We start from the raw sequence: 24,626 nt of genomic DNA, 5'->3' as shown, positions 1-24,626 counted from the left end.
AGGGGAAACATAACAATAATGCTGACAAGGGTATCAAACTGAGGAGCAGACAGATGTTGGAGGGGCAATCAACAAAGTAATGGAGTCCAGGTGAGTCCAAAGAAGCGCTGATGCACGTAACGATGGTGACAGGTGTGTGTAATGACAGGCAGCCTGGCACCCTCGAGCCCCAGGGAGGGGGAGTGGGAGCAGGCATGACAGGACCCACCACCCGGCGTACCTGGGGGAGCCTGACGGGCCGGCCGAGACATGGGAGCCAGACAAGCCGGCTGAGGCATGGGAGCCCGATGAGCCGGCTGAGGCGTGTGAGCCCGATGAGCCGGCTGAAGCATAGGAGCCCGAAGAGCCGACTGAGACATGATGTGGGGTGTGAGAGCCTGCCGAGCCAACCGAGGCAAGGAAACGTCTTGAGCCAGACAACGTGTGGAAGACTGACCAGCCAGCTGAGGCACCACCGGATCATTTGGCAGCGGCACCCGGACCCGATGTCACCAACCAAAAACGACAACAAAAAACTCCCTGATGCTTCCAATATTGGTGTCAGCATTCACTAAGACCGCACTCAACAAGCTGTTTAGGGCCATTAGCAAACAAGAAAATGCTCATCCAGAGGCGCCGGAAAATTCAAATTCATCTTACCTAATTTCTACCAGCATGTCACCTGTGCAATTAGAGGTGAAACAACTCTAGATCACCTTTGCTCCACACACAGAGACACATACAAAGCTCTCCCTCACCCTCCATTTGGCAAGTCTGACCACCATTTTATTCTCCTGATTCCTGCTTCCAAGCAAAAACTCAAACAGGAAATACCAGTGAAGCGCTCAATATGGAAGTGGACCGATGAAGCAGATGCTATGCTACAGGACTGTTGTGCTAGCACCGACTGGAATATGTTCCAGGACTCATCCGATGGCATTGAGGAGTTTACCACATCAATCACCGGCATCATTAATAAGTGCATTGACAAAAATGTTTCCAAAGTGACGGTACGTACAGTGGGGAGAACAAGTATTTGATACACTGCCGATTTTGCAGGTTTTCCTACTTACAAAGCATGTAGAGGTCTGTAATTCTTATCATAGGTACACTTCAACTGTGAGAGACGGAATCTAATACAAGAGAGGTCCGAGAACCACACTCAATGTCAGCAAGACAAAGGAGCTGATCGTGGACTACAGGAAACGCCCCCATTCACATCGACAGGGCTGTAGTAGAGCGGGTCGAGAGCTTCAAGTTCCTCGGTGTCCACATCCCTAAGCAGCTATCATGGTTCAAACACCAACACAGTCGTGACAAGAAAGTTGAAAAGATTTATCATGGATCCTCATTTTTTTTTATATAGCTACACCATTGAGAGCATCTTGACTGGCTGCATCACTGCTTGGTATGGCCACTGCTTGGCATCCGACCACAAGACGCTACAAAGGGTAGTGCGTATGGCCCAGTACTTGTGCCGAGCTCCCTGCCATCCAATACCTCTATACCAGTTGGTGTCAGAGGAAGGCCCTAAAAATTGTCAAAGACTCCAGCCACCCAAGTTATAGACTGTTCTCTCTGCTACCGCATGGCAAGCGGTACCGATGCCTGAAACCAACAGGACCCTGAACAGATTCTACCCCCAAGCTATAAATAGTTATTTAAATAGTTAACAAAATAACTACCAAAATAACTAACTTTTGCTGCTACTGTTTACTATCTGTCACTTTATTCCTAAATATACATATTTTATTTAATTACCTTGCATCCCTGCACATTGACTCACTACTGGTACTCATTGTACAGTATATAGCCAACTTATCGTTTCTCATTGTTGTCAACGGAATTTCATATATGTGTACATTAATTAAAATCACTCAGTCTATTGATAAGAATTTGTAAGATTCTTATTTGCATAAAATAGACAGAGACCAGTCTTATTGTCACCTTCTGACCTTAGTTCCTTTGTTTTTGTCTGTGTTTTAGTATGGTCAGGGCGTAAGTTGGGGTGGGCAGTCTGTTTGTTTTTCTATGTTGGTTTTTGAGTTCGGCCTAGTATGGTTCTCAATCAGAGGCAGCTGTCAATTGTTGTCCCTGATTGAGAATCATACTTAGGTAGCGTGGGTTTCACTTTTGGTTTGTGGGTGTTTGTTTCCGTGTGAGTGTTTGTTGCCACACGGTACTGTTTCGGTTTCATTCGTTTCACGTTTATTGTTTTGTAGTGTTCAGTTTATGTCTTTAAATAAACGTTATGGACGCTTACCACGCTGCGCTTTGGTCCGATCCTTCTTCCACCTCTGAATGCCGTTACACTTATCAAAATGAGATAATAGTATTTATTCTCGGAGCGCGCTCCCATTGAACCACGAACAACAGTTTATATCCAAAATATGACGTCATAGGTTATAAAATATCATTCCTCCTATCGACCAGGACAAAGCAGGTTCAAAAGTTTATTCCAACCTCCTAGCGCACACACACATCAAGATTAACTTCTGAAGTCTCACCATTATCTATCACTATTCAGCAGACAGTTCCAGATAACGAAAACCTAGGGAATGCTCTTGCTGCCTTATCTAAACGCCCCAGAGTTTATAGTTGAGTCGGTTCAACCATAGGTTAACGATCCTTTTTGCTTACTCAAAACCCACAACCCATTCCTCCCCAACCTAGATGGAATGGTGTTTATTATGTTTCATTACTCTTTGTTCATGCTACATAATCCCTTCCTTATGAACTAACAATATTAATCAGATATTGTAAAACAGGGTAGAGTTTAATTAGTTATAGTTCTATTTAAATGTAGATATAGTTTAGTCATTATTCATAAAATTCCTATCAATTGTGTATCTGTTATTACTTTTATTTTATTTTTCAATTATTTATCTATTTTCTTTCAATCTGCATTGTTGGGAATGACCCGTAGGTAAGCATTTTACTGTTAGTTCACACATGTTGTTTACGAAGCATGTGACGAATACAATTTGATATGATTTGACAGTATTATAATTTCACTCCCAATCATAAACGCAAATCTCAATCATTAGCTTCTGTTTTAATAAAACTGCTCCTAAATGCATCTCATACTCTTTCAAATGCTCCTCGCAACATGGTGCATCATGTGAGATGGCAACTTGTCACAGCTCTCATTAGGCTGGCAACAAGTGAGGAGGCCTATTTGTTGCCATAGTGAAGTGCACTTAAAACGCCAGCCATAAACAAAACACCCCTAGGATGAGCCATGCTCCTCGATTGCTTCAATAGAGGGCTAGCCTCTCTCTCTCTGCAGTATCCACAACAATAAATGAACGCTGAACGCTTCACCACACGAAATAAGTACACACACACACACAAGCCCATCTTTGGCTGACATATTAAAAAGGCAATTTCCTGCTGTTTATTTGGTGCTGTGAGGTGAAAAATAACAAAAAAATATATGACAGACAAATTGCTGGCAGCAACAGAATCGAGAGCAGTCAATTGCTTTCCCTATTTTCCTAACATCTGCATTGTTTTTAAAGGCAAAGTGGCAGGGACTGTAAATATGGTATTGACCCTACTGTGAATGCCATATGTTCTGTACTTGGCTGTCCTTACTTTGAATCTGACTATGACAAACATCCCATTTAATTAAGTAAATAATGTATTTGAAAGTACGCCGTTGAAATACAGGAATACAACTGTGTAAATAAAACCAATGCATTGTCTAACCCCCAAAAATGGTGGGTAGTTTTACCATACCTGGATGACGCCTCCTCCTTGTCCGTGTGTCCCGGCGATGAAGTCCTCTGGCAGCTTGAGCATCTTCCCCAGCCAGTCCATCATGACTGTCTCCAGCTCTGTACACGCCGGACTGGCAGCCTACAGTAACATGGGGTTAGAGACAGGATCAACACACAGATCTGTACACGCCGGACTGGCAGCCTACAGTAACATGGGGTTAGAGACAGGATCAACACACAGATCTGTACATGCCGGGCTGGCAGCCTACAGTAACATGGGGTTAGAGACAGGGTCAACACACAGATCTGTACACGCCGGACTGGCAGCCTACAGTAACATGGGGTTAGAGACAGGGTCAACACACAGATCTGTACACGCCGGGCTGGCAGCCTACAGTAACATGGGGTTAGAGACAGGGTCAACACACAGATCTGTACACGCCGGGCTGGCAGCCTACAGTAACATGGGGTTAGAGAAAGGGTCAACACACAGATCTGTACACGCCGGGCTGGCAGCCTACAGTAACATGGGGTTAGAGACAGGGTCAACACACAGATCTGTACATGCCGGGCTGGCAGCCTACAGTAACATGGGGTTAGAGATAGGGTCAACACACAGATCTGTACATGCCGGGCTGGCAGCCTACAGTAACATGGGGTTAGAGATAGGGTCAACACACAGATCTGTACATGCCGGGCTGGCAGCCTACAGTAACATGGGGTTAGAGATAGGGTCAACACACAGATCTGTACATGCAGGGCTGGCAGGCTACAGTAACATGGGGTTAGAGACAGGGTCAACACACAGATCTGTACATGCAGGGCTGGCAGCCTACAGTAACATGGGGTTAGAGACAGGGTCAACACACAGATCTGTACATGCAGGGCTGGCAGCCTACAGTAACATGGGGTTAGAGACAGGGTCAACACACAGCTCTGTACAAGCCTGGAATGGCAGTCTACAGTACGTGGACTGTGGAGTTACCACACCATTTGGACATGATGAGCGAAAAATGCTAATATCGGTCCATTGAATTGAATGGGATTTATGCCACAAATGCTAAAAAAATTATATTTGGAAACAGTGCCATGGAATCTAAACCAAAGCATGGATTGCTGTCATACCTTGTCCATAAACTGCTTACAATGGCTTCCTTACAATGTGTAATTTTGTAATTTGGGTGAACTATCCCTTTAATGTCTTAAAATGGTGATACTGTTCAAATCACATTCAAAAGAAAGAGAGAGGATGACAGAAAAAGATGACAAGGTCATACATACCCAGGAGAATCCGATGCAACCAATAGCTCCAGACAGCATGTCTGCCAGCATGGCCGGGAAGGAGTTAGCCGTGGGGAAGTAGGCATAGAAGTACGGGCTGTGCCAGTGGGTCACCTTAACACAGGTAGCCTAGAGGTTAGGGGCCGGTTCAAATCCCAGGTGTAACCTGACGGAGAAAATCTAACAGGATGTGTGCTGGCACTCAGAGGTTTGCTGGTATCAAAATCCTGCTAAATAACATATCTTGCCATGGTGCCACTGAGCCCTTGAGCAAGGCACTTAACCCTTAAACTGTTCTAGCCCTCAAGTAAGGCAGTTAAACTGTTCCAGGCTGAATTCCCATCTTGTGCCTGTGTGGGGCACCAAGCTAGAAGCTGCCAGTGTCCCTGTCTGTCTCCCTTACATGCTTTTCCCACGGTGAGTCATTCATTAGACTAACTGGGCTTATTCCACACTGTTAAAAGCAGAGGTGGTAGAGGAAAAAAAGATGATAATGATTGATAATGGAATAACGGCTTTCATGCTACAGCTAAGGAAAGAGTTTGGGTTGGGAGTCGGGGGCAGATAGATTGAAACGGGTTTGTTTCTCTGGCAGTGAGATTATTGTTGTGAGGTTAATCATTCATTTAAAGTCTTTGAACTTTGCCACGTGAAAGGCCACAGAATGCGTGGCATTTTCCAACCACTTGTAAAAAACAACTATATGGTAATACGTGTCATATACAGTTAATGTGAGCTTAAATTAACTGATTGCTCAGTACAGACAACAAAGGACAATGGAACACCTTGTCTCGTTAGCAAAACGTTCAACACTGAAGCTCCTTACTGTACACCTTCTGAATGATCCCTAAACCACTGTCAACAGACCAGACTAAAATATTTAATTCCATATGCACCACCTATTCATAAGGAAGTATGCATAAGAGATTCACAACACCTTTATGAAACCTGTCATAATGAGTATTGCAGTATGATTAATAACAACAATTATAACACATATATTCAATATAATGAATAATCTCTTGAAATAGATCTTTATTTATCCATTGTACAGTGGAAATGTGTATTCTTACTGCCTTGGAAGAGGTTGGGAGCAGCACAGGGTTAGAGGTTAGTGACTGGGTGCATTGACTGTTGTGTATGTTCTCGTGATCGTTCAATGTGGCCCGGATGCCACTGGGTAAACAGCTCATTGATATCATCAATATTATAATATTTAATCATGAACTTTTCACTGATGAAATCTGAGAGAAAGCGGATCTCCAATAACAGAGTACCTGACCTAGAGCAAGTTATAAAGGCCTTATGTATGCCACCTTCAAGCAAAGTATTACCATCATGTTACAGCTGTAATCACCCTTCAATCAATAGTCACCTTCTCTATAATAATATAATAATCTAAGCCGCCTACCCCAGGCATGATGACCCTCTCAATGTCTTTGACCACGTCCTCGTAGGTGTCGGGCTCCTCAGGGGCCTCCTCAGGGATGAGGGACCGCAGGTACCCAGGCTCCACGTCGGGGTACACCGGCCTCTGCTCTATATTCTCCAGGTAATCTGCTATCAGGTCTACCATCTCCTTCCCTCGCCTCCGGAACTCTGCAGCGTCCATTGTACAACTGGAACAGACAAATGTCCCACTTTTAGTAACAGTCCCATACACTTAATCCCTGAGTACATGCACGTGCGCGCGCACACACACACACGCACACGCACACACACAATTTAGCATAATGTATTATTAAGGGAAAGCCAGCCATATTGTGGACATCGACACCTTGCTTTCTGGACAAACTAAACTTATTTGCCCTGCTGCGAGGAAAACAACACTGAGCTGCAGACGTGGGCCCCTTCCACTCACGAGGACTGTGTGCTCCCGATCTACGTGGCTAAAGCGAGACATTTAGACATTTAAGCGCTTTAACCCTTGCAGGGCTGCCTGCCCAGACGGCACCCCAAGCCATGTCCTCAAAGCATGTGCAGACCAGCTGGTTGAAGTGTTTACAGACATATTCAATCTCTTACTATCCAAGTCTGTTGTCCCCACTTGCTTCAAGATGTCCACCATTGTTACTGTACCCAAGAAAGCGAAGGTAACTGAACTCAATGACTATCGCCCCATAGCACTCACTTCTGTAATCATTAAAGTGCTTTGAAAGGCTAGTTAAGGACCATAACACCTCTATCTTACCTGACAACCTAGACCCACTACAATTTGCATACAGACCCACTACAATTTGCATGTAACAATGCTGTTCATCAACTATAGCTTGGCTTTCAACACCGTAATGCCCTCCAAGCCCATCACTAAGCTCAGGGACCTGGGTCTGAACCCATTCCTGTAGAAATTGGAACCTGGACTTCCTGATGGGCCAACCCTAGGTGGTGAAGGTAGGCTACAACACCTCCGCCACGTTGATCCTCAACACGTGGGCCCCACAGGGGTGTGCGCCCAGCCCCCCCATGTCCTCCCTGTTCACCCAAGCATGTCTCCAACTCAGTTTGCTGACTACATAACAGTGGTAGACCTGATTAGCAACAACAGCAAGACAGTCAACAGGGAGGAGGTGAGTGCCTTGGCAGACTGGTGCTAGGAAATAACCTCTCCCTTAACGTAAAAAAAAACAAGGATCTGATCGTGGACTTAGGAGACAGCAAAGATAGCAAGCCCCCATCCACATCTAGAGCGAGGGTCAAAAGCTTAAAGTTTCTCTGTGTGCACATTGCTGAGGACCTGAAATGGTCCCTTCACATGACATCCGGCCCCCAAGACCCTCACAAACTTCTACAGATGCACCATCGAGAGCATCCTGTCAGGCTGTATTTGCACCGTCTGCAATCTCAGGGCTCTCCAGAGGGTGGTGCGGTCAGCCCAACACACCATCGGGAGCACACTGCCTGCCCTACAGGTCATCTACAGCACCCGGTGTCACAGAAAACACAGAATGGGCATCAACACTGTCACATGACCCGAGTGGATGGATGAGTGAGGTCAAATGACCTGACCTTGATCTCATTCCAGGAAGTCTTCATCCAATTTCCCATCCACCCAGTCAGAGGCAGTGTCAAGTATCCCTTTCAAATGAGCATCACAGCATCAAACCTAAATACTTCTTTAGTAATTCATCTTCAAAGGGTACAAGTTTATTTTAATTTTTTATTTCACCTTTATTTAACCAGGTAGGCAAGTTGAGAACAAGTTCTCATTTACAATTGCGACCTGGCCAAGATAAAGCAAAGCAGTTCGACACATACAACGACACAGAGTTACACATGGAGTAAAACAAGCATACAGTCAATAATACAGTAGAAACAAGTCTATATACGGTGTGAGCAAATGAGGTGAGATAAGGGAGGTAAAGGCAAAAAAAAGGCCATGGTGGCAAAGTAAATACAATATAGCAAGTAAAACACTGGAATGGTAGATTTGCAGTGGAAGAATGTGCAAAGTAGAAATAAAAATAATGGGGTGCAAAGGAGCAAAATAAATAAATAAATAAATAAAATAAATACAGTAGGGAAAGAGGTAGTTGTTTGGGCTAAATTATAGGTGGGCTATGTACAGGTCCAGTAATCTGTGAGCTGCTCTGACAGCTGGTGCTTAAAGCTAGTGAGGGAGATAAGTGTTTCCAGTTTCAGAGATTTTTGAAGTTCGTTCCAGTCATTGGCAGCAGAGAACTGGAAGGAGAGAAAGAATTGGAAAGAAAGAATTGGTTTTGTGGGTGACCAGAGAGATATACCTGCTGGAGTGCGTGCTACAGGTGGGTGATGCTCTAGTGACCAGCGAGCTGAGAAAAGGGGGGACTTTACCTAGCAGGGTCTTGTAGATGACATGGAGCCAGTGGGTTTGGCGACGAGTATGAAGCGAGGGCCAGCCAACGAGAGCGTACAGGTCGCAATGGTGGGTAGTATATGGGGCTTTGGTGACAAAACAGATGGCACTGTGATAGACTGCATCCAATTTGTTCAGTAGTGTGTTGGAGGCTATTTTGTAAATGACATCGCCGAAGTCGAGGATTGGTAGGATGGTCAGTTTTACAAGGGTACGTTTGGCAGCATGAGTGAAGGATGCTTTGTTGCAAAATAGGAAGCCAATTCTAGATTTAACTTTGGATTGGAGATGTTTGATGTGGGTCTGGAAGGAGAGTTTACAGTCTAACCAGAGTAGTGTAGTTGTCCACGTATTCTAAGTCAGAGCCGTCCAGAGTAGTGATGTTGAACAGGCGGGCAGGTGCAGGCAGCGATCGGTTGAAGAGCATGCATTTAGTTTTACTTGTATTTAAGAGCAATTGGAGGCCACGGAAGGAGAGTTGTATGGTATTGAAGCTTGCCTGGAGGTTAGTTAACACAGTGTCCAAAGAAGGGCCAGAAGTACACAGAATGGTGTCGTCTGCGTAGAGGTGCGTAGAGGTGGATCAGAGACTCACCAGCAGCAAGAGCGACATCATTCATGTATACAGAGAAGAGAGTCGGTCCAAGAATTGAACCCTGTGGCACCCCCATAGAGACTGCCAGAGGTCCGGACAGCAGACCCTCCGATTTGACACACTGAACTCTATCAGAGAAGTAGTTGGTGAACCAGGCGAGGCAATCATTTGAGAAACCAAGGCTGTCGAGTCTGCCGATGAGGATGTGGTGATTGACAGAGTCGAAAGCCTTGGCCAGATCAATGAATACGGCTGCACAGTAATGTTTCTTATCGATGGCGGTTAAGATATCGTTTAGGACCTTGAGCGTGGCTGAGGTGCACCCATGACTAGCTCTGAAACCAGATTGCATAGCAGAGAAGGTATGGTGAGATTCGAAATGGTCGGTAATCTGTTTGTTGGCTTGGCTTTTGAAGACCTTAGAAAGGCAGGGTAGGATAGATATAGGTCTGTAGCAGTTTGGGTCAAGAGTGTCTCCCCCTTTGAAGAGGGGGATGACCGCAGCTGCTTTCCAATCTTTGGGAATCTCAGACGACACGAAAGAGAGGGTGAACAGGCTAGTAATAGGGGTGGCAACAATTTCGGCAGATGATTTTAGAAAGAAAGGGTCCAGATTGTCTAGCCCGGCTGATTTGCTCTTTCAGAACATCAGCTGACTGGATTTGGGAGAAGGAGAAATGGGGAAGTAAACCTAAGCAATGTTTATTTAGTGCAGCACACATTGCCAAGAAGATCATCAAGGACCTCAGCCACCCGAGCCACGGCTTGTTGACCCCACTACCATTTTTTAAAATACATTGTTTACATTTTAGTCATTTAGCAGATGCTCTTATCCAAAGGCGACTTATTGTAGTAACTACAGCTATTTTTCGTACTGGTCCTTCATCTACAAGGCAGACACAATACAGGGGAATCAAAGCTAGGACCAAGAGACTGCCCAGTAGCCTACTTTACCCCTTGTCACTGTCACTAGCCGGCTACCACCGGGTACTCTACCCTGCACCTTAGGGAATGCTGCCCTATGTACATAGTAATTGAATGCTGGTCACTTTAATAAAGTTTACATAGTATTTATATATAAACTGCATTAAATGTTTTATATATTTAATTTTTTATTATTGTGTGCTTGTTTGACATTTACTGTATTGATTGATAGGAACTAGGAACATAAGCATTTCGCTGCACCCGCTAAACTGTGCACGCGACCAATACAATTTGATTTGAACACAGGAGCAGCATGACAAATACTACAGACCTATATTGTGAGTTGATGTATTGATCAGATAGATAACATAGTGAGGCTAATACAGGACAGAGAGGTGTTCTGCCCCTGACTGACCACAGTAAACACTGCTACTGATAGTCCCCTGTAATCCGCACTAATGCAGGTGTGTGTGTGTGTGTGTGTGTGTGTGTCCCACTAAATCTACTGCTCTATTTGATTGCTTGACTAAAAATTATATTAGTGGTGATTAACCTAATCACCGTGCTGGTACACTTCTGGCTCTTTATGCCCTATCCAGACTCCAAAATGTACATCTCTAAACTAACATTCAGCAAGTGGTTTAGTGCAGGATTTCCCATGCAGCACCACGGAAACAAAGTGTCTAAAAGAGGCTTCTAATCTGTTTCCGTGGTGGCCTAATCTGAAATGTATGATGAATAACCCATGCAGGCTAAAAATGTAAGGTATGTAAGCAAGTTTCTTGCAGTGTTTACATATTGAAGATTTATCAAAATGGGGAACGACAGCCTACAAAATTCAATACATAAAGCTAACTGTAATAGAACAAACGCTCTGATTCAAATGACACAGATCAGAGGGAATTTCAAGAGCAATAGAGAAGCAAGAGAGAAAAAAAACACAAAAGCAAGTGCACTATAGTCTATCAAGCTGTTACGAAACACCACAGTACATCTACAGAAGCGTATCATTCTGAATGCCACCCATGCATGCAACACTCAACAGAGACATATGAACATTGCCATCTTCTCTTAGAACAAAATTGCTATCTAGAACCTAAAAGGGTTCTTCAGCTGTCCCCATAGGAGAACACTTTGAATAACTATTTTTGGTTCCAGGTAGAACCCTTTTTGTTCCAGTTAGAACCCTTTACTGAGAAGGTTCTACATGGAACACAAAATAGTTTTACCTGGAACCAGAAATGGTTCTCCTATGGGGACAGCCGAAGAACCCTTTTGGAATTTGTAAGAGAATTTGTAAGTGTGTGTACAACCCAACATAGTCATTCAGGTGTTGTTGTTTCTATCAATCCTCTCTGCCAGAGCTGTACATATCAAGTTAAGGAGTGCTGATATAGGAACAGTTTGGACCTTTGGACCATAATGACAAAGATTATATATACACCGGAAGGACCTGATCCTAGACCAGCACTCTTACTATGATACTGTACATACAGCCCCCGGTGTGCATATATTCTGCAGCCCAGTAGAGACCTGCAGTCCTGAAAAACCATAAGAGTATTAGAGTATATGGTGGGTGGTAGTAGATGGTTGGCGGTGGGTGTACTCACGTTGTCGGGCACAGTCGTGGTCGGGTCCTCCTCTCCTTCAGTCTTCATACACAGCAGCAGTGTGCAGTGGTGTACAGCAGGAGCGGCAAGCACAGCTCTTTTATCTGCCCAGTGGCCCCCCTCAGCCAGCCAATGGGAGTGTGGCTCCTGGCCAAGGCAGTGTGCACAGGCAGGAAGGGCTGATTCACAAGGAGTTAATGAGATCCTACTAATTTTCCACACAGCCTGATCGACACAAAGGCTTAGTACACACCTGTTGCACGGCACTATTATAACTACTATTGTTAATTGATATTACTGTTAGTATTACCACTTATCAATTAAGCCTCATAATCTTGGGTTTTGGAAAGCAGTTAACTGACAAGCATAATTTCAACCAATGGGGTATAACTGTTTATTACATACTTATAAACCATTTATAAACTACTAATTTAACATTTACAAACTACTTATAAACCCTGTTATGACTCATTTTAAGTATACTGTTTCGGTTTATATTTGATATAGTTAAATCAATAAACCAAACTCCTTTGTTGATTTGTGGTGGAAATCTGGGTAAAATGCATTAGATTGATAAAGTAAATTGAAATAATGTGAACTATGTTGACTTTATACATTTTTGCCACTGTCAACAAGCTAAAACTAGTTCCAAAATATATGTGGTTATGCATCCTCTAGGGTCTGTGGATATCGTAATGCTTAAATACACATTTTAGTTTATACAGACTGGCCAGATGTCAATCTGATGAAAGACCTCAAGCAAGATAACATGATACCTCGTCATCTGAAAATCAGAGTACATCTCAATTCTCATCTGCATAACCAGGATGTTGATTTATCTACATTCTCTTATGGGGCCTGGATGATTGCTCCATTCTTATGCTGCATTCATAACCACGTGGCAAAGTGGTAATTACCAATTGTGAAGTTGAGAATACGAGTTAGATGAATTCACGTCCCTTGAACTTGAGAAACGTTGACTAATGGCAAAAAAGCCACATCAACCATAAACTAAAAGTACAGCTAGTGCTCGCAAACAAATTAAAGTGTTCACAAACCAAATGAATAAATCATGTTTTTGTTGTTTCATTTAACTGCCGAAAATACTGTTATAGAGGTCATATCCTTAGTGGGTTACGTCAGAGTTCAACATGGGAGAAGTCGGAGCTCAGGGATAATAGAACAGTTTCCTAGTAATTACCATTTGGAGGGGCGGTCAAGTGGATTTTTCTTTACAGTTGTATGCTTGTATTTACGAATTTACAAGATGTTATTAACACAGCATTAGGTCTGTATAGAGTACATTTTCCAAGTCAAATTCTGTGCCTCTCAGCTCTTAACCGTTTTGTGCCAACATCTGTAATGCTTTTGAATGAATATTGATTGTTGGGACGTGAACAATCCTGAACATTTGAAAGTTAGTTCATGACATTTGTCTCTTAAAGGGGCAATCTGCAGTTGCTACATCATTTTTGGGATTTATAAATTAAGTTAAAATAAGTAGCTTCCCACTGATTCTTGAAGAATATAACTTATAAATGCCTCATGAGCTTAATCCAACTGTCGTACCCCCACCAGAACCCAAAATATAAGCTTGTTTTACTTTAATGTTTGTAAACAAAGAAAATGTAAACAAACCACATGGCCTCAAAACAAACTTTAATTGCTATATCATGGTCAGTCCTTGCATCCATAGCTCTGTCTATGCATTTGAGAGTAGTTACTCCAGCCCCATCCCTCAGCTTTCTACTGAAACATAGTGTGGGGAATATGCTTTGTTATTGTTTCAATGGATGATTGCCAGTTTAAGTAGAGTATTTGATTCGCTATAGTGGTTGTCTGCCATCTAGTGGGCAAACAGGGTGAAGTACAACCCCATGTACAGTTGAACATTTCAAGCTAGATGGAAATATATAACTAAACTCATGGAAAGTTGGAGTAGATTTGTAATCCCATCTAGAAGTACCATTTGCAACAGTATTCAAAAGAAACAGAATGATTTGCAAATAGAGTACAGTGATTTAAATGCATTTGTAATTACCTTGATGAGGACTTCCCTACCAAGACAAAACAGCACAGCTTAAATGAATAGCAATGTATTAATGTTTTATTCTAATTACAATAAACAGAACATATCAGTCCCTTATTTGTACAAAAATACCTGAAAAGGTTACAATTAAGATATATAAGCCATTCAGCTATTTACAGATCAAAGCAAAGCACAGTATGAATACAGGATCTTTCTCTTAAAAAGAGATACAGGTTCTTGTTTTTTTGTTGCATTCCCTGAAATACATAATGGTTTATATTTATATAGATCTATATATATTTGCTTTACTCCTTTGTACAGTCACTATATCTTGCATTGTGACAATATATGCAAAGCACAAGAGTCATTATCGATCACTGGAAAAGGTTCCCATGAACGGTCCAAAGTCAGCTCTGGTTTTAGTGCAGAGAAAAAGGTCATCAGAGGCACCTGCTGCGTTTTAGGCTTCTTGAGACAGACAGACTTACACAAGAGAAAAGAGGACACCTTAAATCAACTGTGCTGTACTACTGTTTGGGAGAAACTACTGGTATTCTGAAAGAACATCATAAAGGCCAAACTACTTACTAAAGAAAATATTGAAATACTATTAACCCCAAGTTGATCAAAAGAACTACACAATGTATTCGTTGCACATACAAAATGTCACTGGTCTGACGATAAGACCAGTTTTCAACAGGCTCCATGTCAACCCTGAGCAACCCAGTTACATTCATTTCTCTGACATAAAAAAAAGTACATTTACTTAATTCACTTTCATCAGTTCACTACTTTGCAGGTGATTCAATGTCACTAGCAACATTCTACTAGTTCATAGCAAGACACTATGTGAGAGAACTCGCCTCTGATATGAATGTTTCTGAATATGAAAAACACCTATGTATCTGTATCTGACAGGCCTAAACAGTTAGTGTTGAGAAGTCAGTGATGTCCGAGTAGCTTAGGATGACTTGCAGGAACTATGAAAAGATGCATGCCCAAGCCAACTCCAGTTCCATACCTGCAACATTTCAATATTACAGACATTTGTGAAGAGGTTTTTACATGAGAAACACATAAGAAACAAACTCGATATGCACATTATACCAAATGATAAAAAACACTAAAATAAATCAAGTTTCTTCATTTCATAAGTAGTTAAGAGTAAGCCAATGCGGTAATAATAGTGATCTGTAACCTAAATACAGTGTTGCATCTACATGGTTTCATATGCTAATATGGTACATTGATTCAGTACACAACTTTTACATGAGTTGCATATAACATTGTACAGCTAAGATTACCACCGGAGGAGGCAATTCTAACTGATTTCTACTGAAATCATTATGACCAATGGGAAGATATATTGTCCAAAGTTTTGACCTAATTTAGCATAGGAGTAGGAAACAGCTTTGGCACCTAACCTGCTCATTGTATAGTCATAATGATGCCACACCCAGAGCCCCACATTAACATATATTATATATTCACGGCTCTGGTCACACCCAATAAACAGTGAAGTGTAGCTCTCAAAATTCCATGGAAAAGGTACTGCAGTGGGCATCTAGTGGTGCCGTCACATCCAAGCCTTTCCAATTGGATAATACACACTGCTGTGGAAAAGACTTGGCTATTTAACATACTGTACACCAATTTGTTTTTTGTAATTGTGGCTCAAGTATTGTAAAGGTATAGCTTCACTTCTGACAAGAAACAAAGTTCTGATTAACGCAAAGTTTAAAGAGTGAACGTTCTGTAAAATGGAAGACAACTAACTGTAATGAAAAGGGACAGAGCAACTGAACTGACAGCTCAAAAAACTATGAATTTGAAAATCAACTCATTAATTAAATATCCAGATATGAAATTCGTTCGATTGACAGCATCAGTGAAATTCACACTTAAGAAGAGGTCAAATATTTAAATACGTTTAAAAAAAACAATGTTTTTTTAAGTAATCTAATTCAACCTGTGTGTTTGAAATATTCTTGAGGAGTTCATGTGAAAAGATTTCCTAAATGTAGAAGAATGTGTGAGAGAAAGGCATTAAACTGAATATCGATGTGACTGTGACTGAAATATTAGTGACTTTTATTCCCCACACTTTTTCTACTGAATGAAAACCATTAGGGAACACCACTTGAATGTTACTTCATAGTAAGTGTTGGTGATAAAATAGTTTGAGTGTTCAAACATAAAAAGCAAGAAATTAATTATAGGCTTTGTAATAGATGCTATGTAATAATTACGCGGTTCAATCATTCCATGGTAATGATAAAACAGTAACGAACAGCACTGAGAAAAGAGCTACATTTCAAGTAATCACTCACATCTAGATAAATAAATACATTTGCGAAACAATACTTGAAATGATTGAGTCATTGCATCTTATTTTTTTAAATGTCATTGTGCAGAACTTGTAGATAGTGTGGCTAATATTCTGTATCTGAATCTATCCAGCTTAAGACACTATAAATAAAATAAAAAGATGGCTCTTTCTTAATGTTGCGTTACAGGTAAAAACATCTTTACAAATCTGTGTGTTCACTGCAACCTTGGACGAGGCTGGACAGTAAAACCCCTTCCACTTCAGGGTATCATCCATTACTAGGGCTTCACAGTGTCTGTTCTAAAAACAATCATTCAATCACATCATGGAAAAGAAAAGCAACAAGTCCGAAATGAAAGGACTTCGGTCTCAAATGGCACCCTATTCCCGATATAGTGCACTACTTTTGACCAAACACTTATGGGCCCTACTCAAAAGTAAGGTAATGCACTATGTAGGGAATACGGTGCTATTTGGGACGCACACTTGGATTAAGAAGATGGGTCCTCACAGCAGATGAGTCGATTGATTCCAGTTCAATTCTACAGACAGCACAACAGACAGACCGACCTTGGACTGTACACATCAACTCTGAGCTAGACAGATCCCTCTAGTGGATCACAAGAGGTTGATGTAGTGGTTATATTTCCCTGTGTTCTGACGGAGGGAATGCAAACAGGTGGGTTTAAAAGAAAACTGTGGCACCCTCCCCATTGGCCTAAGTTAGGTTTTAGTCATATAATCATAACCATGTCTTCAGAGTGCTTACAACATGGAATTACAGTCCACAAGATGGCCATATGCTTTCCAATGTTTTACATATAGATTATTATTGCATTGACACCAAGAGAGACCCAAGAGCAGAGCCTTCCTTGGCTGTTATGTTGCTTGTTATCACCTGAGGAGCAGCTTGGTAGCCTAGTGCCATTCTGAATACGTACTGTAGGCAACAATAGAAGGGTTGGTTATAGCACACAGTATAGGACTAGGCTAGCAGCGTGGACCTCAACAGCTACCTATTACGTGGACTTAAATGAGTGGATGAGACGGGGAGTGAATGAATACCTGTAGTAGTTTATATTTTGGGGGGAAGTTCATGTGGAACACCGGATGGTGGAGCTGATGATGGATTGATTTAACACTGAACTGGGTGTAGTGATTGAGTTGTTGTTGTGTGACTGTTAGAAATCTATACGCTCCAGACTACTGATAAGAAACTAAAAGAGACTAAGAACACATTTGATGATGCAGTACTAAAATGTTATGAACACAAAAGCCTGTGAGGTCACCAAAGAAAGAAAGAAAGAAAGAAAGAAAAGTCCTATGAGAGTGGAATGAATGGATCCTGTGTAGTCCTTGGGTATCCTTCAGCTCCATCCTAAGTTACCAGCTCCAGCCTCTCCTTTCCCACAGCTTGACAGAGACAGCTGGCCTCGTGATCCGTCTCGTGATGTTCTTTTTACGAATATCAGATTGTCCATCCATCCCTCCAACACAGGAGGGATGTGCCATTGTTGGTAACGAGAAGAAAGAGACAGTAGAGGAATTCTTCTTCAGTCAGTGTGGAAAGGCCTGTTCCCAGTTTCACAAGCGCCACACTAGAAAACAATCAGCTTTTCAAAAAAAGGTTGTAGTATAGATGATTTGTAACACAAAAAAATACTTTCATTATGTAAAAAAGTGGCCCAGACTAAACAAAGTCCTGATGATTGGACAAGGAAAATAAAAACTACTTTGATCTCATAAACTGTCACTAAACCGTGTCAGTGGATCAGAGCTTATTGGTGACTATGAATACAAACTTGAAAATGTTTTTTAAATTTTTATATTAGAGTTAATAACAACGTGGTGCATCTTTTTGCTTTATTTTTTGCTTCTTTATCTCCTCCTTCCTTCCGAAACACAGAGGTCACTGAAGTCCACTGGCGTCCGTCCTAACCCCCCAACCACTCCGTCCTGTTCCATCCGCAGTCTCTGGCAGCTCATGACACATCAACAACAACATGAGTTCACCACATCAGCTTCTCCTAAAGAAAAAGTATTGAGTTTGTTTTTAGGCAGAGTCCGGTCAAGTCATAGGTCAGGGGTCATAAGGCTACGAGGGTGCAGGGGTGCTTGAGTTTACAAGGCAGGACTCCTCTGTTGAGCTGGTAGAACTCCACCAGCTGGATCAGGTCGGTGAATTTGGTGGACCCGTCGTCAAGGCTGAAGAAGATCTGGCCGTCCTCTTCACACTGCAGGACGGACCATAGAGACAACAGTCAGGTGAGAACAAGAGGAGGTAATGAACAACAAAAGTTACTTTACTCCATAAAATTGTTGGCTGTTTTACTTGGTTTTCTAGTGTGCCTGTAGACATAAGAGAGAGGGGGAGGTCAAAGAGAGAAGCCCAGAGGCAAGGTAAAGCTCACTTACCGGTAAGATCTGGAAATGCTTAATTTTCTGGTGATGGCACAGTGTGAGGACAAAGGCCTTTGGGTTGCTTTGACTGTCCCTCAAGAGAAACAACCTGAGCAGAAAATCAGTCTTTGGTGAAAACTTCAACGTCTGTCAAATTTACAAATTTAAATCCAACATATGTTGGCATGTGGGCTGGACATTCTGAAGATGCAAGACACTTTAATAACGAAATAAATCCTGATCAAATATTAGGTTGGCTGTGTGGTTGCAGAGACTGAGGAGTCTTACCCGTCCACCTGGCCTTGTTGGTGGATCATCCGATGGGACTCTTCTCGCGTTATCCGCCCATGGAACCACAGCTGTGTTCTGTGAATAACTGGACGTGGAAGTGGAAAGGAGAGCTTTAGGACAGGGTCAAGGCTTTATCTACACAGAATGTAGCCAACTCAAATAACACAGGGATTGTGAGAACTTCTGTTGTTGAATTACCTGAGTTTAATAAACAGGGATGTAGTGGACTGGGACTACCTAGAATGTTCATCCGTTGACTTCTCTTCTGAGATACAGAACACACAAACATGGATTAGTTTGTTAATAAAAAGGTTCTCTGTGACAGAGAGCATGATAGCTTGTGACAAGCATGACCCAAAGAAAAGTTGTTGCACTCTTGCTCAGATTATTTATAAATCACCAACGCTTCAGCAGTAAGTTTTCTTTCAGACCATAAGGTTATATAAGCATTGTAATATCTTAATAACGTCGGAGTCGCATTGTGGTCACGTCGTAGTAACATTGCTGTAACGTAGTCACGTTGTAGTAACATTGCTGTAATGTAGTCACGTTGTAGTAACATTGCTGTGACGTAGTTACGATGTAGTAACATTGCTGTAACGTATTCACGTCGTAGTAACATTGCTGTAACGTAGTCACGTTGTAGTAACATTGCTGTAACGTAGTCACGCTGTAGTAACATTGCTGTGATGTAGCTACGTTGAAGTAACATTGCTGTAACGTAGTCACGTTGTAGTAACATTGCTGTAATGTAGTCACGTTGTAGTAACATTGCTGTGACGTAGTTACGATGTAGTAACATTGCTGTAACGTATTCACGTCGTAGTAACATTGCTGTAACGTAGTCACGTTGTAGTAACATTGCTGTAACGTAGTCACGTTGTAGTAACATTGCTGTGACGTAGCTACGTTGAAGTAACATTGCTGTAACGTAGTCACGTTGTAGTAACATTGCTGTAACGTAGTCACGTTGTAGTAACATTGCTGTGACGTAGCTACGTTGAAGTAACATTGCTGTAACGTATTCACGTTGTAGTAACATTGCTGTGACGTAGTTACGATGTAGTAACATTGCTGTGACGTAGTCACGCTGTAGTAACATTGCTGTAACGTAGCTACGTTGTAGTAACATTGCTGTAACGTAGCTATGTTGTAGTAACATTGCTGTAACGTAGTCACGTTGTAGTAACATTGCTGTGACGTAGTCACGCTGTAGTAACATTGCTGTAACGTAGCCACGCTGTAGTAACATTGCTGTAACGTAGCTACGTTGTAGTAACATTGCTGTAACGTAGCTACGTTGTAGTAACATTGCTGTAACGTAGCTACGTTGAAGTAACATTGCTGTAACGTAGCTACGTTGTAGTAACATTGCTGTAACGTAGCTACGTTGTAGTAACATTGCTGTAACTTAGCTACGTTGTAGTAACATTGCTGTAACGTAGCTACGTTGTAGTAACATTGCTGTAACGTAGTCACGTTGTAGTAACATTGCTGTAACGTAGTCACGTTGTAGTAACATTGCTGTAACGTAGCTACGTTGTAGTAACAGTGCTGTAACGTAGTCACGTTGTAGTAACATTGCTGTAACGTAGCTACGTTGTAGTAACATTGCTGTGACGTAGTTACGATGTAGTAACATTGCAGTGACGTAGTTACGTTGTAGTAACATTGCTGTGACGTAGTTACGTTGTAGTAACATTGCTGTGATGTAGTCACGCTGTAGTAACATTGCTGTAACGTAGTCACGTTGTAGTAACATTGCTGTAACGTAGCTACGTTGTAGTAACATTGCTGTAACGTAGCTACGTTGTAGTAACATTGCTGTAACGTAGCTACGTTGTAGTAACATTGCTGTAACGTAGCTACGTTGTAGTAACATTGCTGTAACGTAGCTTTGTTGTAGTAACATTGCTGTAACGTAGCTACGTTGTAGTAACATTGCTGTAACATAGTCACGTTGTAGTAACATTGCTGTGACGTAGTTACGTTGTAGTAACATTGCTGTGACGTAGTTATGTTGTAGTAACATTGCTGTAACATAGTCACGTTGTAGTAACATTGCTGTAACCTAGCTACGTTGAAGTAACATTGCTGTAATGTAGTTACGTTGTAGTAAGGTTGTATTATTGTTGTAGAACCATTGTAATAGTAACATTGTAGTAAGGTTGTAGTAATGTTGTAGAAAGAGACTCACCCTCCAGGCATTGCCCTCCTCCATGGCAGCGCTCTGGGCCTCCAAGGGATTGTCTATCACCCTGCCTATCCTTCCTGAGAAATCCATGGCAACCAGAGAATTCTCGGACACACTCCGCTAGGGGGAGACAAAGCAGTGTCAATGTCAATATACTTCCAATGTAGAAAATGCCCTGTTACAGTACTAAGACTATTTCTCAATTGTCTGTCATTGAAGTCCTCCTCTCTCCTCAAATGCACTGGACAGGGAACCTAGCGGTTAAGAGTGTTGGGCCAGTAACCGAAAGGTTGCCTGTTCGAATCACCGAAATAGAGGACACAAAGAATCAAGAAAGACAACCGAGAAAGAGTCTGGATGTTAACAACAGTTTGGCTGGCACCTGTAAGGAGCTAAAAGGAGAGGCTTACCACTGGTGTTGAAAAGTGTGACAGAGTTTTTCTCTGCTGAGGAATCTTGTAGTTCTGATAGAGGACTATTCCATACTGTGAAGAATAAGGAGAATATCCACAAATGAAAAGGTTTGCTTTTGTTTGGGTTAAGTCAACCAACAGCAAACCTTCCAAAATATTCATCAAATTCATAGAGATAGATAGTTATACCACGCTACTTTGAATACTGACTCTCACAACAACCCAAGTGAACTGGCATCTGATACAACCCTCTGGTAATAACTGAGGCACTACTTTTGCAGTGTATTGAGGGCTTGTTGCCATGGCGTTGGTACCTTGAAGAGTCTGAAGGCTGTCATCCAGGAAGTTCTGCTCTGTTCGTCTTCAGTACACAACATCCTCAACTCTTTCAGTTCAGTCCTCTTGTTGGGCTGTCAATTAACACACAACAACCAATTAGAGAGACCAAATAAACACCTCATCATTAGAAACAACCATTCAGACAGTATGGTTGTACTAAAACCCTCCTCCCTCGCACATTAACATATCCCATGAGATGATAGATGATCTTGTTCAGGGTTGGCGGGGGGGGGGACTGTAATCCATTATGTTACCAGCAAAATATTGTAATCAGATTACAGATACTTTTGAAAAACTTACTTCTAGGATTACTTTGAAATTATTTGACACATTTCTGTTATCTCAATGCCATTCAAACAGCATTGAAAAAGGTGTAAGTTTAAGTTTCTCCACCTGAGCGAGTCTGAGACCACTATGATGACACACCAAATGTGTTAGATGGATTGCGGGAAAAGAGCAGGAATGGGCTTTTGTAGGCTACAGTCCATAGATGGTTAAACTTGAATAAATGCGAAGAAGTAAGGATGACAGCAGTGGTGTAGTCTACGGGCGATACAGATATCACGTATTATTGATATCTACATTTTACCGCTGCTCTCTCTATTAGTTATTTGCTCATTACGGATTGTGATTGTTGTAGATGGCTATTTACAAATGCTTATGTGTATTTTAACCCAATGACGGTTGAATTGAAGTTTAAGCTGCCTATCAATCATTGTTTTTGCAACCAGTTGACAGCGAGTGAAAAAATGCACTTCCTCAACAGCTGTATAGTGCGGATCCCAGCCTATGGAATAAAAGTTTGAGTTGCTCCCTTCTAAACTCCTCTGTGGTATTGTGCTCCATACTGTCAAAAACAAGTTTAATTCAAGAAGACCACGAGTTGGGCTTTTATTGCTCAATCTAATTTGTGCGGATTCAAAATGCCCATGGGCCTAATGGATACATGATCAAACTCACACACTTAGACTTAAACAGCTGCAAATTATCCAGATACCAAAGTGTCACCAACAAAAACATATACAATAGGCCTATAGCAAATGCAGCATACGGAATACATTTTTTACATGCAAATAGCTCTTTTCGGGAAGCTCTCAAAGCATGCCATTCCATGAGAGCAGCATTTATTTTTTTTACTCGAAGCAATGAGCCCAATTCAGTCCTCCATGACAACAGAAACAACAGAGTAGTGCTGGCTAATAAATCCTTTGTTTTTGGGTTGTGCTCAGGTAAAACAATTTGCCTAATCTATACTTCCATATTTCTAGGTCTTATTCTTGAAGATAAAGGGGGTATTAAATGAATTGGAATGACTAAATACTGTAAGCTAATTGTATTATTATCTGTATAAAATTAGAAAGAATGGATTAGAAGAAGCCGACATAACAAACCCATAAAGTAAAATGCAACATTCATTTATGGCCAGTAATGTAACCTCTAACATTGATTTATCCTGCAATATATGTTGTTCAATTGGTAATATGTTTTTCTTCTTCTAATGCCTCTTAAGGGGAAAGTCATCTGCAAGTAATCAGATTACATTAGTTACCGAGTTGAGGTAATCCAAAAGTGTCCAAAAGTTATGTTACTGATTACAATTTGGGACAGGTAACTAGAAACTGTAACGGATTACATTTAGAAAGGAACCTACCCAACCCTGATCTTGTTGCAGAATAAAATAGGATTTTGTTCGATTTTGGTTTGATTCTCTATCTATTTATTATATAGCCAGAAAGTGGGTCAACACAGAGCACACAAAGGCAGTGAAGCCTGCCTCTCGTCAGGCATGTCTCAGCAAGATACAGGATGCTTACCAAATGGCAACCTATTCCCTATATAGTGCACCATTTGGGAAGCAGACACAGTCTAGACACGACACTGTTCAATAACTGTAATAGGAGACGGCTTGTCCTCCATAGAAGACAGCGGAATAATAGACAACATATGAGCATCTGAATGACTTGCAATGCCTCGAGTGCAGAGGCCTTTCTTTCTCTTGAACGTACCTTTATACAGAACTCGTAGTCTGTCGGCGCACTGTGTAGCTTCTTGCCTGTTGTTACTGTGAAGACATTGCTGTCCTCCAGGTCTGCTAGTAACTGTAAATGCCTGGGCTCCTGTGGAGGATAAATCAATAGCCGATGTCATTTCATCACGAAGAAACTTAAGCCTGGAGGTAACAGAGAGCAGAGCTCCACTCAAATCAATAGCAGCATGTGTGGTTGTATGGGACATAGAGAAGGCAGGCCCCTCTGAGCAGCAAGAATGTACACAGATGATTGAGGCAAGCAGCCTCTTAACTAGCAACTAAAGTATTAGACTTTGTAGGCCATTACTAGCGCAGTTTAAATGTGGGATATTGGCTCAAGGATTCGGCAATACAAGCCTAACACTAACAGAGTTATTGTACTAAGCATACAGTAGAAAGGGGTTGGCCAAATACCTTCGACGTTCCTTTCGTAGAAAAGTAAAGTCCTGAGCGTCTAAGAAACACGTACAGCTTCTTCCAGGATTTCCTGCCCATCTCTTTCACGTATAAAAAGCCCTGGATCTCAGGACAACTGCTGGAGTTCAAGAAATTCTGAGAGAAGGAGAGAGAGAGAAGAAGGCTTTAGCACAAATCAAACATCATCATTTTCATGGGGCTCGGAGCCAGAAAACAAACATTTATATAACGAACAATCTTGG

At 41.8% G+C, this 24,626-nt stretch overlaps 2 protein-coding genes across 14 annotated transcripts in view; both read right to left on the bottom strand.

Annotated features, from left to right (window-relative positions):
* Window positions 1-12,045, bottom strand: part of LOC139424451 (aromatic-L-amino-acid decarboxylase-like) — a 34,169-nt gene extending 22,124 nt beyond the window's left edge. For all 5 annotated transcript variants that reach the window (XR_011635943.1, XR_011635942.1, XR_011635944.1 and 2 more), the window contains exons 1-4: window positions 11,944-12,045; window positions 6,394-6,601; window positions 4,983-5,096; window positions 3,721-3,840 (exon numbers count right to left, since the gene is read on the bottom strand). Coding sequence is in view for 2 of the 5 variants with exons in the window: in XM_071176298.1 (XP_071032399.1) it covers window positions 3,721-3,840; window positions 4,983-5,096; window positions 6,394-6,594 (435 nt within the window). In the remaining 3 variants the exon portion in view is untranslated. The remainder of the gene's footprint in view (window positions 1-3,720; window positions 3,841-4,982; window positions 5,097-6,393; window positions 6,602-11,943) is intronic.
* A 1,983-nt stretch (window positions 12,046-14,028) lies between these two features.
* The window catches only part of LOC139424420 (growth factor receptor-bound protein 10-like), an 89,909-nt gene continuing 79,311 nt past the window's right edge, over window positions 14,029-24,626 (bottom strand). For all 9 annotated transcript variants that reach the window (XM_071176210.1, XM_071176217.1, XM_071176225.1 and 6 more), the window contains 9 exons: window positions 24,382-24,519; window positions 23,945-24,055; window positions 21,914-22,009; window positions 21,597-21,671; window positions 21,190-21,306; window positions 19,191-19,257; window positions 18,990-19,077; window positions 18,717-18,810; window positions 14,029-18,535 (listed from right to left, as the gene is read on the bottom strand). In XM_071176210.1, the coding sequence (XP_071032311.1) occupies window positions 18,389-18,535; window positions 18,717-18,810; window positions 18,990-19,077; window positions 19,191-19,257; window positions 21,190-21,306; window positions 21,597-21,671; window positions 21,914-22,009; window positions 23,945-24,055; window positions 24,382-24,519 (933 nt within the window). In that variant the 3' untranslated portion in view covers window positions 14,029-18,388. The remainder of the gene's footprint in view (window positions 18,536-18,716; window positions 18,811-18,989; window positions 19,078-19,190; window positions 19,258-21,189; window positions 21,307-21,596; window positions 21,672-21,913; window positions 22,010-23,944; window positions 24,056-24,381; window positions 24,520-24,626) is intronic.

This window comes from Oncorhynchus clarkii, chromosome 2 (assembly GCF_045791955.1).
Source record: "Oncorhynchus clarkii lewisi isolate Uvic-CL-2024 chromosome 2, UVic_Ocla_1.0, whole genome shotgun sequence".
NCBI classification, from domain to species: Eukaryota; Metazoa; Chordata; class Actinopteri; order Salmoniformes; family Salmonidae; genus Oncorhynchus; species Oncorhynchus clarkii.
The sequence above is the reverse complement of the archived record's forward strand: the minus strand, read 5'-3'. Positions and strand labels throughout refer to the sequence as shown.